This window comes from Blennius ocellaris, assembly GCF_963422515.1.
Source record: "Blennius ocellaris genome assembly, chromosome: 20".
Classification (NCBI taxonomy): domain Eukaryota; kingdom Metazoa; phylum Chordata; class Actinopteri; order Blenniiformes; family Blenniidae; genus Blennius; species Blennius ocellaris.
Genome location: NC_137669.1, coordinates 21723158 through 21738502, shown reverse-complemented (window position 1 = coordinate 21738502; position 15345 = coordinate 21723158). Strand labels below are relative to the sequence as shown.

General features: G+C 44.7%; 1 protein-coding gene across 1 annotated transcript in view; it reads left to right on the top strand.

Annotated features, from left to right (window-relative positions):
• The first annotated feature begins 655 nt into the window (after positions 1–655).
• The window catches only part of angpt1 (angiopoietin 1), a 61618-nt gene continuing 46928 nt past the window's right edge, over positions 656–15345 (top strand). The window contains exon 1 of the mRNA XM_080515524.1: positions 656–1222. Within this exon, the coding sequence (XP_080371650.1) occupies positions 797–1222 (426 nt within the window). The 5' untranslated portion in view covers positions 656–796. The remainder of the gene's footprint in view (positions 1223–15345) is intronic.

Sequence of the window (15345 nt, the reverse complement as noted above, 5' to 3'; positions counted from 1 at the left end):
AGTGTTTTTTTTTGCGTCGGCGGGCGGGCGGGCGAGACGGCGGGTCAGCCGCATGAGCCTGTAAACCGATCCTCGTAGTGCAGGCACATCGTCTGTGCAGCGCTCTCCCTCTGCCAGGATCACACACACACACACACACACACACACACACACACACACACACACACACACACACACACACACATTCACGCACACACACGTCCATGCACACAGTCACATTCCTCTGCAGGCTCTGCAAGGGGCCGGCGCAGAGTGTGCGCTGGAAGCTTGGAGCTGCTCTTCAGAGTGAGCGCCTCTCTCACTCCGGCCGGTCGCTAAGTGAGAGAACAAGAGGAGGACGGGGAGGCAGAGAGAGAGAGAGAGAGAGAGACCAGGGGAGGTCTGACGACACCCGCCACCCACTTCAAATGCACGGGCTGATAAATGCAGGCACGGAGCTCGCGCCTGGCTTTTGATTTACCGGAGGAGCGCCGGCGACCTATTAACCGAAAGCTGTCACTCCTGCTCTCGTTAACTTTTCTCCTGCCGGGACGGCAGAAGTTGAAGCGAGGGAAGGGGTGGGGGGGGTGGGGGTGGGTGGGTGGGGGGGGGATGGGAGACGTTGTCCATGGCAAGAGCGTGCAGCAGCTTCCAGTGCTGGAGGTCCAACTGAAGGATGGACGACACGTGTCTCAGACTGACTGCGCTCGCCGCCCGGTGCTGATCCAGCTGCAGAGGGGAGCGTCCAGTCGAACTTAAACACACAGCTAAAGATAGAAGACCCGAGTTCACCTGCAGCCCGCTTCCCCCGGCTAATATGATGCTGTGGTTCCACATTGGTCGTCAACTGCTCTCGCTGGCGGCACTTTTGGCGATCGTGAGCTGTGGAGGAGGGGAGCAGTGGAGAGGGACGGAAGGCAGCAGCAGCGCAGGTGGCAGCAGCAGCAGCAGCAGCAGCAGCGGAGGAAGCAGTAGCAGCAGCAGCAGCAGTAGTAGTAGTAGTAGTAGTAATTACAGCAACAGGCGCTTTCATAAAGTGCAGCATGGCCAGTGCACCTACACGTTCATCCTGCCGGAGGGAGACGGCGCCGGCGGCTCCTGCAAGGACTCGAAGGCCAGTAGCTCGCAGTACAACGCCAACTCGCTCCAGAGGGACGCGCCTCCACCTGAGCCGGAGTTTCCCAGCCAGAAGATCCAGCAGCTCGAGCACATTATGGAGAATTACACCCAGTGGCTGCAGAAGGTAAAAAGCGGGTCATGTGGCGGGACTCTTATCAGAATCATCCAAAAATGTTCTCCGCCGCCGATGTTTGTCCCCCCCCGTAACGAAGTGGAATTTTTTCCCCCTTTGTATAATTGGACCCACGTTTTGAGGGCTTTCTGAGACGGAGATGGTCCGTTTGAAGTGGTCACGCTCCACGTATGTATTTGTTGAGATGTTTGTGTTTCCGCGGGTGTGTGTGGTCTCCGCAGAGCGTCTGTTTGTGGCTTCACTGGATAACTTGTTTGGCTTTCCGGACGAGTCTCTCAGGCCGGCAAAGCCGGGGGACTGTTCACATTCTTGACACGCTGTTTGTCAAAGTGTTTGTCAGTAGGACGGTTTGTATGTTTGTTGTTGTTTTGGGTTTTTTTTTTTTTTTTTTCAGTGTGTGGCCCATTTTGTGGATAAACCATCGGCTCTGGCGCAGAAACACGCCGGCTTGAAGATTTCCGCCTTTGATGTTCCAAGCGCGACTTGTATCACTTGGTTCCCGATACGAACGGAGGGTTTGGAGAAACATTGAATAAAACCTCGACGGAACATGAAAGTTAGATCTGTCATTATGTAACCGCGTTCTTTTGAGCTGAACTTTTTGTTCTGGATGTCGCACAGCTGCTTGATTCTCCGCTGACATGCTGCACTGCTTCGCCTCTCACCCACCAGGCTTATCTCTCCCTCTCTCTCTCTCTCCCTCTCTCTCTCTCTCTCTCTCTGTCTTACTTTTTTCGACATGTTTATTTTTCCCAGACAAAACTACAAAAAATTCCACACATGTCCAGTTGAGTTGCACACGTCGTCGGTCACAGAGCAGAGGTAGTTACATGTCAGTCACCCCCCTGTTCTCCGGCGGGGCCTGTCTCTTTAATGGCAGGAAGTCAGAGAGAGTCCCGGGAGACCGAAAGGAAAAGACAGAGGAGGAGAGGAGAGAGGGGCTTCTCTTATTTATTTAACTGGAAGACGTGTGAGTTTCACTCGAGAAGCACGGAAAATAACAGGAGCAGAGAAGCATTCTGCTTTTCTCGGCGAGGATTTTCTCGAACGGTGTTTTGAGAAGATGCTGATCGCAAACAGTATTTTATTTAATAATTCATAGATTGATTAGATTTTGAAAAAAAAAAAAAAACCTGGAACGTGACGTGACCAGTAAAGGGTTAACGCGTCTGCTTGGTTTAAATATGAATTTCCGCCCACTCATCCATAAGTCAATGACATTTCTTTAGTGGGAAACAACAGTAAGTCACGACCGAGTGAATTCCCTTTGTGCCTTTTATCTGATTTCCCTTTCGTTTGCTATCTCCTCCCCATCACCTCCACTTCTTTCATCACGCTGGCGGTGGAGTCGCACCGTGAGGCTGCAGCCGATGCGCCTTGGCAGCCGCTCTGCTGTTTCAGGCTTTGAGACTTTGTGTCTCGAAAGAAAGCGAGACTATCTCTGTGAAATGAAATCAAGCAAACAAAATGCTTGAAAATTGGCCCTCCCCCCCCCCCCCCCCCCCCTGCTCCTCCACAATATTGTCCTTCTCAAACAAGATCAGCAGCTCCGGTCCTGTGATTAACTGGGAAAAGCTCCCGGTTTATTTTCGTCTGCAAAACATCCAAGCGTGACGCACAAATAACAACTAATAGATTTGATGGATTGCAGTGACAGATGGGAACTAATGAAGCCGAACTTCATCAATACCCTGAAGTCTATTTATTAGCACCCCCCCCCAAAAAAAAAATCATCTGAGCAACACTGCAGCGTGTCTGCTTTTCATTTTGCTCTCAGAAAGTAAACTTTTCACTCCTCGCATCGGAGGAAAAAGTCATTTTTCATCAATTAGGCCGCACGGCGTTGTGGCGAGATGTTGATTGAGTTTGCAATTAGAGGGGGGGCGGCGTGGGAGTCGACTCCGCCCTCCAGCAAGTCTCAGAACGCCTCGGCGGAACCTGCAGGGCTCGCCGGTCGGACTGAGCAATCGTACGACAGGGATTCTGAGATTACAGAGACGGTTCTGTGCAAAACTCAAAACTGGGACGTCCTTTTCCCCGACTGTGCGTTAATGGAGCGTTTCGTCCACTGAGGAACTCACCGCCGCACGGCACAAATCAAAACATTTTAACAGCAGAAAAAAAAAAAAACAACTAGGGCCGCGGCGTTAATCCCTGACAAGTTGACTCTGGGTCCACAAAACCTGCACGTGTTTCACCCGCGCCTCCTAAAAAAAGAGATTTATGCGTCCAGAACGAGCGGCGGTGGAAGAATACCGGCTTTATCTCTGCTCAGTGGACCTCGTCCGTCCGCGATAGTACCAGTGATAAAGTGAAAACACCGCAGCAGCAGCGCTGGTCGGCTGAAGCTTTGACTAATGAGACCTCGGAAATAACTTTCTGGTCCGGAGAAAGAATGGGAGCATGTGAAAATGTCAACCGATGCCACCAAATGTACTTTTTGAGAGAATAAGCAACACAAGAGAAGGAACGGTTAAACACACAGTGGTAATTCAGAATAATTATACTGCATGGGGGGTGTAGGGGGGGGGGGGACACATCAGGATGCAGTTAACATTTTTCATTGGACAAAAGATTAAGTGTCCCGGCCAGTCTATCTATCTTAATCACAGCGGACTTCTTGCTGCTTGTGGAGAAGAAAGTTTGCCCTGATGTCGCTCCAGCCGGCTCTGATGAAAGACGGCTGAAGATAGCGGCGGGTCCGGCGTGGGGGGTACGGGCCGGCAGCGGACCACGCAGCAAACAGCTGTTAAGGGAAGCACTTTAAGTCTGAGATCCCCCCCCCACCCCCCTTTTGTCAGCCCAGGTTGGAGGATTTGGAGCCTGATAACATTCCTGCCCAGTCAAAGGTGGCCCGTGTGTTTGTCCAGGGATTAGTCCTCCAGCCGCGTTCCGCCGCTTTCCTCACATACGCTGCGCAAAATTGAGGGTGAAATGAAAAAAAACCCGCAAAAAAACCCAAAACAACTCACAGAAAACATAATAAACCGTGTAAACTTGAGCAATAAATCATGCAGAGTTTTTCATTTTGCTCTGACGGAGGGAGAGCTTCAGTAACTAAAAACAGGCAGTGGGAGACTTTAAGGACATGATATATATGTATATAGAATATAATCGACGTTACACCGGTGCAATCTGTTTTACATCGTAATATAACACCATGACAACATTTTTCAATCTACTTTTACAATATCAGCTTCAAAGCGAAAATGAGCTTGTCGTGTTTTAGGATTTTTCACATAATATTCCTTTTTTCTCTTCAATGTATTGTTTTATTATAATACATTAAAAACACCCTGTTTATGAACAAAGTTCCAGGGGAAACTCATCGTTCCAGAAAAGTTACCCATCCACATTGAAACGTTTTGAAAACGATGTGCATTTACACGGAAACAACACAAAACATGCAGGATGAACTATTGCGTTTTTCCCCGTTTACATGAGGAAGGAATCAGAAAAGTCGCATTATCAGTGACTCTGACGGCTGTTGTCACGTAAACAAACGCCCGAAACGCAACGAAAGCATTACGTCTTTGTGCAAACAAAGCCCGAGTGCCTTGAAACTTACATTTATCTGCCTACGAATGAATAATAACCCCTTTTAAATCGATGAATGTTGAAGAGGCCAAAAAGCTAATGCTATTAAACACGATTTAGATAAAATCAAGTTTGCAGAAAAGTGAAAATATCATGTGTGTCCGTGTTTTCATTGGCTGACAGGAGGCGATAAGTGATTGTTTGTGACAGTCTCACATGGTTTGAGTCCAAAACTCCACAATGGAGTGTAAATAACACCACCTCTGAAAGTGAACATGAGTTGCCAAGTTTGAGAAAACTTCCTCAATGTGTTCTGGAGGCTTTGACTTCATGAGAATTTGTGAGGTCAAAGCAACCTTAACCTTTGACCTCTGGCTCTCCTACTCTAATCAGTTCACTTTCCACTGACAGAAAATTGGGTTTAAGGAAATTCCTGCAAAGGGATTTTTACTTTTTTTTTTTTTTTACCGGAGCCTGAATAGGATGGATGGAGGAACAACCAGCTAAAAATACATGAAATGAAGTGCAACTCAAAGCACCTGCTTAGTTTTTCATGTAATGTGTTTTCCAACCAAAACATCAGTCCGGGGTCTTTATCAGCTGTTGCCAAGTCACACAACAAAACTCTAAATGCGTGTCAAGCACACGTCTGACAGACGCCATCAATAATCGTTAAGCATCCTTAAGCGTGCACTAACAGGGTTTTACCTAAAAACAGATGCTTGTTCTTGTAGCTGCCGGGCGAAGACGTCCATTAAAGAAACGACTTCACTGAAGCCACAAGCAAATTTTGTACGCTGAATCAAAACAGCATCAGGGTTGCCAAATCTGACTCAGTTTCCAGCCCAAACACAAGGTAAAACCCGCCCACCTTAATAAAAAACCAGCACCTGTAGAAGTCAGGTTAAAACCACGAAACTATCATATATGTGTAATAAAGAACACGTCATAAACACACACTAAATAAACAAAGTTAAAAAGGCGGGCAGATTTGCGGGATGTCAGCCAAATCTGATGATCGGCACGTGTAGATTCTTCCTGCAAAGAACTCCACTTTGATGCTTATTGCTTTGATGTGGGTCGGAGGCGGAGTTTCGTCCTCCATGCTGGTTTGTTTTGGTCACTCAACGTGCGTGCGGCGAGTGGGCGTGGCAATGCGTCGACTTCCTTATTTGACATCGCCGATTTAAAAAAAAAAAAAAATTTTTAGAACCACCTTTCTGCCTCTTTACGGACGTGGCGGCGCTGCACAAACACTGGCTCTAAAGGGATCCGTTGACATGTTTCCCTTCCATATTGGGGGTTGGAACGACAACGGGTGGATGTGTTTCTCTTCTCGATGCTGTCGGGAGGCCACACAGCGTGCCCGGGGGATCCCCCCGCACAAACCTATCTATTCTAGCGGAGCGTTTGTTTTCACCCATTAGCGTGGGCCAAAGCAAGCAAGCGGACGATACATAAAGGCTAAGAAATGCCCCCGAGGAATGAAAAAAAAAAAAAACTGCTCTTCCTTTCTGACCCCAGAACTTGTAAAAAGGAAACTAGAAATTGCAGAAGGACACTAGAATAACAGCTTCCAGAGGAGTTTCATCTTTATTGTATGTGAATTGAGTGAATGGGAGGGAAAAAAAGAAAAAAAGCAGCTTCGCGGGGATGAGGAACAACACTTTGATAATGTCTTTGATCTTTATAAAGACGGTACTCAGTAGCTTTGGCTGTCCACATGAGTTCCATACGTTCTGCACACCTCAGTCACGCGGTACATTTTTGTGAGTTTTGTTTATTCTTTTCATCATCTATTTCCGTGAATCGTTCTCCGGTGGGTACTTTCTTCGGGATTTATTTTGTTTTAATTATCGGAGAAGGATTTATGACGTTCCTTCCGAGAACATTGTTGCTGGCCGGTAGTTTGGCTCCCGCTGATGCGGTGAGGCAATGAAATGAGAATTTTCTTATGATATTATTGCGTTTCCAGCCGGAGTGTTTTCACTCGGCTTGTTTAAAGCAGCGCAGGTGACTTCAGGTAACTTTTAGGAGGAAGGAGAATTGTTTTTTTTCTTCTTCTTCCATTTCCATAGAGATGGTATCAGAACCTTTTCTGCCAAAGTAAAAGTTTTCTGTTTTTACTGGAAAATATTGTCGCATAAACTGGGGCCTCGCTGTGAAAACCGGATTAACCAGTTTCCCCTCACATATCTGTATTTGGACTATTAAAGAAACCCAACATCCTTTTGTTCCCTCTACTTTTATTTCCTCAACTATACGACGTGAAATCCAAACCCACTTCCTTTTTGGCTGACATTTATAAAAAAAAAAAAAAAAACTCCACCTGCATCTTATCATTAACTAAAATTGGAGTAGAAATATTCCCCTGACATATTCTAACACAATAACAAAGAGACGATTTTGAGAGTTTTACATGCGGCAAGACCTGCTCCAGATTTACTGGACATTTTCACGAGCCACTTATGTTCCCCGCCAGCTAAAGTCAGCAGGAGTTAGGATTCCTGTGCGTGCAGACGAGAGTGAAGGTATTTGCAGTCGTACAGCAGCATTCAGACCAAAAAGCTACTCACAGATCTATAAACAATATAACGTTAATAATAAATAAAGTGATTAAAATATAAGAAATGCGTTCAAGTAAAGTGAGATAGCAGGTGGAATGAAGAACAACCACTTGAAAATGGATCGACACGCTGAGACGTGTTGCCAGATATGACAGGTATCCCCCAATTGGGGAGCCACGCTATCCTACCTTTGAACTTTTTTTGTGTTATTTTGTGCATTTGAGTGTTTATGGCGTTTTCTTTATCATGCATATAATAGTTAAATGTTTTTTTTTGTTGCGGCGTGTGGGTTTTACCTTGTTTGCGCTGAAAACAGTGAGTCACACCTGGCAACCGGCGTGGCGTCCATGTTTTCTTCTGTCAACAGCGTCTTCTGCTTCTTCTGAATCGGCCATATTGTTTCCCCACCACCTGATCACAATCTATATTTAGTAGTTTTACGTATTGTATGAAGTCTAAATAAGATCACAATGTTATTTTTCAATATAAAATATTCTATATTTGGTTCACTTTAAATTAGTTCAATAATCTTGGAGGACGACGACAATATGAGACATTAGATATTGTTTGGAATTACGAGAAAATATAGACGTTTTATAAAACTCATGACTTGGTTTTCCTGTAATTCTGAGACATTGTTTTTTGTTTTTCTGTGCATTAAAGTTATGTTGAAAAGAGTCCAAACACACAAGGTTCAGCTCTGAATCATCACAAGCTAAATGTGAGCTAATAAAGGCTCATATGGAGATAAACTTTAGTCATCACACTCCGTTTGAGGAAACTTCCCTTCGTTATCTTCGTCGTATTTTGGTTTTTATAATGACCGCTGATAAACAGAGCGGATGATAATATTACTCACCCGTATCTGCCGCTATTTATTTTCCCCGCAGTCGGTTTCGGGCCCTGCGCTGTAAATCAAGGCTGGACGGAGGTCAAGGGAACTGAGACGGCGTTGCTGTGTTTGGAAACCCGAGCCGCTTGCAGGGGATGGCGCGGGACGTCTTAACACAGTGTGAACTTACAAAAACGTTTCAGTCGCTCTCTCCTTTTGCCGCCGCCTCGCTTCCAGGAAAAAGATAACTTCTTGAGAAAACAGGCGCGTCTCGCGTTGTTGCTGACTCTGGCTCGGAGCGCCGGGATGAGGAACGGGCGAAACGCCGCGGGCCGAGCTGTTTGATCCGTACGCTAATTATCGATATGGAGGTTAATTCTGTGAACGTGGGGAGAAACATTCCTGAATCCCCCCCCCCCCTTCCTCCCCTCCCTCCCCGGGGTCAAGCGCTCGCCGACAGATGTTGCGCTCTGAGTGGACGTCTTTGTCCGGAGACCCCGGAGCTCGGAACCCTTTCACCCTGTTCCCACTTCAGACTCGCAGATTCAGTGTTGCTGCGATTTCCTTCTTTTAAAAAAAAAAATTGTTTTCAGTTTTGTCACGATCACGTGTTAAATTATTTCTATTCATTTTTATTTGCACGTGAGGGTTTAATATTCAGTTTAACAAAGTTGCCTAGTCTGCACGCAGTTCCTGTCGTCACCATTGAAGGGTGGGGGGGCGCTAGACTTAAACGTCACTTTAAATCAAACAGCCGCTCAATTTCAAACAGGGAAACGTCGTGAATTTCAGACTTCTTTAGAAAAATAGCAATTGTTTTTTTTTTGTTTTTGCTATGTAAGTATATAAGTTCGACATATTTGTAATTATTATTATTAATCGCTTGATATTATCTGGAATTGTTTATATATCCATGCAATATTTGTGTCTCACATAAACTTTAAGAAAATTAGGTGATAAAAAAAAATGCGTGGGACTCTGAGGAGCAGCGACAGGAGCTGATCCAGGTCTGTGGTGCTTCTGTCTGAAGGTAACGTCGATAAACTGCATTATTAATATTCTGCACGGTGTTCTATATGATGGTATAAGTCGAAAAAAGCATGTCAATGTGTCTTTGAACATCTGATTGAGAATCTTTGGTTTAGTCTCGCGAACCATGAATCATCCCAAATTGATTGACATTTCACACATTGTGCTAAATTCTTATTATTCTTCGTTCGGTGGATAAACCGAACGATTGGCGCCGTTGTCTTTGTGGCCGTCTGACATCAACCACTTGTTAGCGACGCCCTCGTCCACCATCCCGCGCTGTACTGTACCGACGCTGTAGCACAGACAGTTTGTAGCCCGTCTCTGTTTTCCTTGTGTGGTTTGGACTCTCCTGTGGCTTTCGGTTTATCGACTTAACTGTTGTGATTTAGTGTGACACCTCCTTCGGCTCGCCACATACACACACACACACACAGAATCGCGGCCACAAATCTGCATACATATATATATTTTGAAAACGCACTCGTAACCCTGCTCTGACATGTGTTTGCGTTTCCTGGGACCAAAGCCAGACTTCTCACATTCCATATAATACCAGGGGCCTGGAGCTGGCGTGCTCGCCGTACACGTATAGGGGAGATACAGTAAAGTGGTTTACCGCCCACCGCCAAAGGCTTCTGATCGCCGCTGCTGTTCGAGAAAGGAAAACACCGGTTGCACGTTCCTCGTGGAATTCATTCGCGGCGACGGCTTTTCTACACCCTTCTCGTTCAGCCGCTTCTGCATTTTTTTTTTTTATACGAGAACGTTTTAAGGGAAAATGCAGTTTTTGTATTGTTATTTCAGAAAAGTTTTTGTGTTTATGCAAGTTTGGAATGCTTGAAAATGATGTAGTTTTAATGTCTGGCCACTAGTGGGTGCTGTGGGTTTTCAAAAAGTTTTCAGTGGCTCGGGGCACTTCCATCTTGTAAAAAAGACGCCCTAAAAGCTATGAAAGTTTCGCGTTTCCACAATTAAACCTTTCGTTCAGAGCCGAGGATCCGACCGAAAACGCCTCCTGACCTACTTTAGTATCGTGAACTTAAATCTTCTCTCACCCTGAATCATCTCTGGTATCAAACAATATCAGACACTGTTATTTTTCAACCTAAAATTAGTGCGAACGTTTTAATAAAGTTTGGTAACACGAGGCGGTAACACGGATAAACAAAGCCGACTGGAAAAAAAGAAAAACTGTGACGCTGCAAAAAGAAAATTTACACCGAGGTCTGGAAAAAGTTTGGAAATTGAATCTCCTTTAATTGTTTGGACGGCGTTTAGGCCAAAAACAATGAGGACATGGGGAACGACGCAAAACTGTGAAGCTGCGAAAGCAACAACAATGAGGTAGAAGAGACACAAAACAAGTTTTGCTCACACTGTTCAGCTCGGCGTGTCGTTATTGATGGTTTGATCACAGCTTTATTTATACAGGCGGTAATAGTCTCTTCAACACAAACACAATAAACTTGTTTGTGCGGCACTTTTTCATTCGATGTAATGTCGTTAAATGTGCCAAACAAAGGAATCCAGCAAGTGAGGAGAATAATACTCGCGCAGAAATGTTTAAAAAGAGTTCAATTAAAAAGAGAACAGTTATTGAAAGAAGTGACAAACATGATAAAAAAAAAACAATGCGTGAGAACTCAATATTATTTGAAATACTAAAAGCACATATAAAAAATAATAGGAATTGATTAAAATGGCGCCATATACCGGCGTTATCTCGTCGGGTGGTGGAGGGTTTCAAAAAGCTACGACGTGAGATTATTTTCTATCACAGATCTCATTTTAAATTGATTTCACTGAGATAGTGCATTACAATATTAATCGCTTCCACACATTCATTCACACGCCGATGGAGTCTAAGATGTTCAGTCCATCTATTGGGTTCAATGTCCTGCTCAAGGACACTTTGACAGAGGGGAGATTTAACCTGCAATTGCTCTACCAACCAAGCCACAGCGCCCTGCGGGACGCCTAATTTCATTAAATGATCATTTAAAATTGCTGCTGACTAGTATCCTCTCTATTTCGTGATTTTTTTTGCAATCTTTTGGATTTTTTTCACGGTTTTGCTGACTCAGCACCAAAAGTCATAAAGCACCATGTCCATCCAGGGTACGAGACCCCGATGTTGTGGGACGAGCAGCAGGAGTTGGTGCATTTGATCTCCAGCTTGTCACAGAGAAAAGAATATTTAAAAAATCATGTATTTCCCTGCAGCCGGTCCTTCCCAGCAGCCACAGGGTATCGTGGTCGCGGCCAGACTTTCTCTGTACGTTGACCTAAAAGGAAAACCGGCGTATAAATCTGTCACTGACCGTTGGGGGGGGTGGCGGGGGGGGGGGGAGCGGGGGGGAGATGGATGCACTTGTTGGTCGGAGTTTACAGCAAAAATAGGGACGGTTACAAATGACTCCTGATGTTTATTTAAACTGACGTGTTTTCCGTCGTTATGAGATGGAGAGGATAATCCTCCGGGGGCCTGGGTGTGTGTGTGTGTGTGTGTCCGTGTGTGTGTGTGTGTGTGTGTGTCCGTGTGTGTCACACTCGCGTCCACATCTGCGTGCGTTTGAGCGTGACATTGTTTGATCTGCGCATGAGTCTGTGTTTGGACGAGTTGACCCTCAGCTTAACCGGTGGCCTGTTGGAAATCAGACGACGTGTTGCTTCCTCGGCTTCGTTCAGTCACCAGGAGGTGGAAGAAGAAAAAAAAGGAAAAATAAAAAGGAGGCCGTGACATTTTTTTTTTCCAGCGACTGTCAAACAGCACTCCCATTATGCACTTACATGTATACATCTTGGCCTCTGATGTCTCCTCTCCGAAACGGATGAGAGCGGCACTGTATGATGAACGACCGTCATCCTCTAACAGCTGTTGGGTTTGGTTTTTTTTTAATCTGGATGCCAATTTAACTTGTCTTTCAGCAGGAATCGTGAATATTTAGGAATCCGTCGTATCATTCCTGTATTATTAACTGTCTTCACATGACCTTTACCTGGAGTTGGACTTTAAAACTGGATGAATTATTTGCGAAAAACACGTCGTTGGCAAAGAAAAAACCTTCAGTTCCACTGCGCCGGTTTTCATTAGATCCTACCTTGGCTTCAGACGATTGTCGACATGTTGAACGTAGATCTTCCCTGAACGCGAAGCCAAAGATTATACGTGTCCTCGGACTCTCAAATCCTCCTCTTTTGTCTTGTTCGGCGTCTTTTCCCGACGGACACTGAAACGCAATTCATCACGAAAAGAGAGGTTGAACAAATCCTACCAGGTAATTTTAGAAGTGAGACTCATGAATACATCAGAGCTGCGGTTTTTTTTTCCAGTAAAAGAAATATTGTGCAACAGTCAATAGACACACAAAGTTGAACACACTCTGCATTTTTTTTTTTTTTTTTTTAATCCATCATTTTCTGACAGTAGCAAATGATTCAGAGGTTGTACCATGATGCAACAGTCAGTATGGACGAGCCGTACATTGCTACTCATCATGCTGGTGTCTATTGATTCTAGTTCTATTTCTTGATCTATTGGCCAGCTGTAAAGGACTGGAGGTTCGACTGGGGCCACATACATGCACACAAACACAGTATATTGACCCAACGGGGGGGGGGGGGGGGGGGGGGGGGGAATAGGGTCACTAGGGGCTCAGGTCATTGCAGTGGGGGCTGTCACTGCAGATTAGACTCCCCACATCTTTTTGACCTCGCGTCACAAAGACCGAATCCGAGATCAACGAGCGACGTGTAGTTATTTGCCGGCTTCTTGATCTCCCACCTGACACGATCACTTCAAGGAGAATCCGCAATGAAGTCATCAACTATTCATATTCACTTCCAATCAATTTGGGGTTTTATTTCTTGTTGTGCCAAAGACAAGTCGGTCATCTCGAGGCACTTTTTCACTGAGAAAATCTCCAATTCCACTCGAGCACGACGCAAGAAAACTCCCGTTCGGTAGGAGGAAAGCTGCAGAACCAGATGTGGAGATTTGCTGCTGTTCTGGTTTGGAGACGGAAGGAGAGAGAAGGAGAAGACAGACTATGGGGAGGGAAGACAGACTATGGGGAGGGAGTCAGACCCAGGTCCAGGTAGGGGATCGGGACTGGTGTAATCCACTGTGATTTCAATAAAACCACTGTGCCTTATGGTTCCTTGACTTTACCAGCTGCTGAGTATTTGGTTTTAAATGTGTAGCCGTCGCCTTGCACAAGTACCTTCTTCGTTTTCAAAGTTACATTTCAACACGCAAACGACCAAAGAATCTCCAAATGCATTATTGGCACAAAAAAAAGTCTTCCCCTCGTTCAGGCGGTGCAGCCAGTGGTATGATATACAGCTCGGGGTATGTTTGTCTCTCGTGAAAGCAACAGTGGAAGAGTACAAAATGACTCATAAGTAACGCGATATGCGGCTGATGCGATAGCAAAGAAAGCAGAGAAAAGAGGGTGTGAGAGCAAACAGATGAAGGGAGACAGGAAGACGGGGAGGCAGTGAGAGAAAGTGAGAGAAAGTGAGAGAAAGCTCTAAAGCTGCCCTGGACAACTGCAGGGACGGTTTATAAACACTGGAATCCTCACTCAGTGGGATGTTGGGCTGGAAGATAAACACAAACGTGACATTGAATTAAACTACCCTTGTCATTAAATGGCCATTTCGTTGGGATTAAAAGAGACACTCGCCGTGAGAGATGCTGCTTCTAAGCACGCAAAACTGGAAACACATGAAACATGTCTTCTCGCGAAATTTCGCCCGACTCGGAAGTTTGACATTCGCCCCCGTGTGCATCGTGACGACTGCGTCGCGGCGGGGTTCAAAACAAAAACGTGTCCTTTCGCATCCAATTCTACAACGATCTTTGGCTGAGGCGACACCCTGCTGTGACGTTTAGAGGGTACTCTGGAACTCTGGCTCAAATATTTGCCCACATGGAAAGAACCTATATGAGGATATATGCACATATATGAAACCTATATGCAGCATATATGCACATATATGACAATATATGCAGCATATATGCACATATATGCTGCATATATGCACATATATGACAATATATATGCTACATATATGCACATATATGACAATATGTATGCTGCATATATGCACATAAATGCTGCATATATGCACATATATGACAATATATATGCTGCATATATGCACATATATGACAATATATATGCTACATATATGCACATATATGGCAATATGTATGCTGCATATATGCACATAAATGCTGCATATATGCACATATATGACAATATATATGCTACATGTATGCACATATATGACAATATGTATGCTGCATATATACACATAAATGCTGCATATATGCACATATATGACAATATATATGCTGCATATATGCACATATATGACAATATATATGCTGCAAATATGCACATATATGACAATATATATGCTACATGTATGCACATATATGGCAATATGTATGCTGCATATATGCACATAAATGCTGCATATATGCACATATATGACAATATATATGCTGCATATATGCACATATATGCTGCATATATGCTGCATATATATTGCCATATATATGCACATGTATTGTATGTGCATTTATGCACATATATGTACACATATGCACATATATGTACACATATGCATGCATATGCACATATATGTACACATATGCATGCATATGCACATATATGTACATAAAATATAGGAAAACGGCCAATTTTATATATGTCACACATATTCAAAACCTATATCAAAACCTATATCAAAACATATATGTTTATAAAGGTTCTTTCCATGTGGGTGGATGCAAAGTCTGTGGTATCCCCGTCGGTTTCTAAGAAAAGCCATCGTCTGGCACATTCCCATCCAGATGTGTCCTGGAGGAAAGAATCTCGTACCGGACCAGGGAGTCACAATGCGTTCCGCCTGGCCCTCTGACTGCGTTCGACCTCTGGATGAATGAGCAGGTCCGGGTTTGTTTGGTTGTTTGGGTTCTGTTATGCATTCCCATGTCTTGGGTGAATGCGAGCACTTCCTCTCCCATACGGCCAGATAAGCCTAATTAATTGAGTAATTTCTGGACCCGTTTTGACCCCGGTTGTAAGTGGAGGATTTGAGAAAATATACATCCATTTGTAGGCCATACTTCA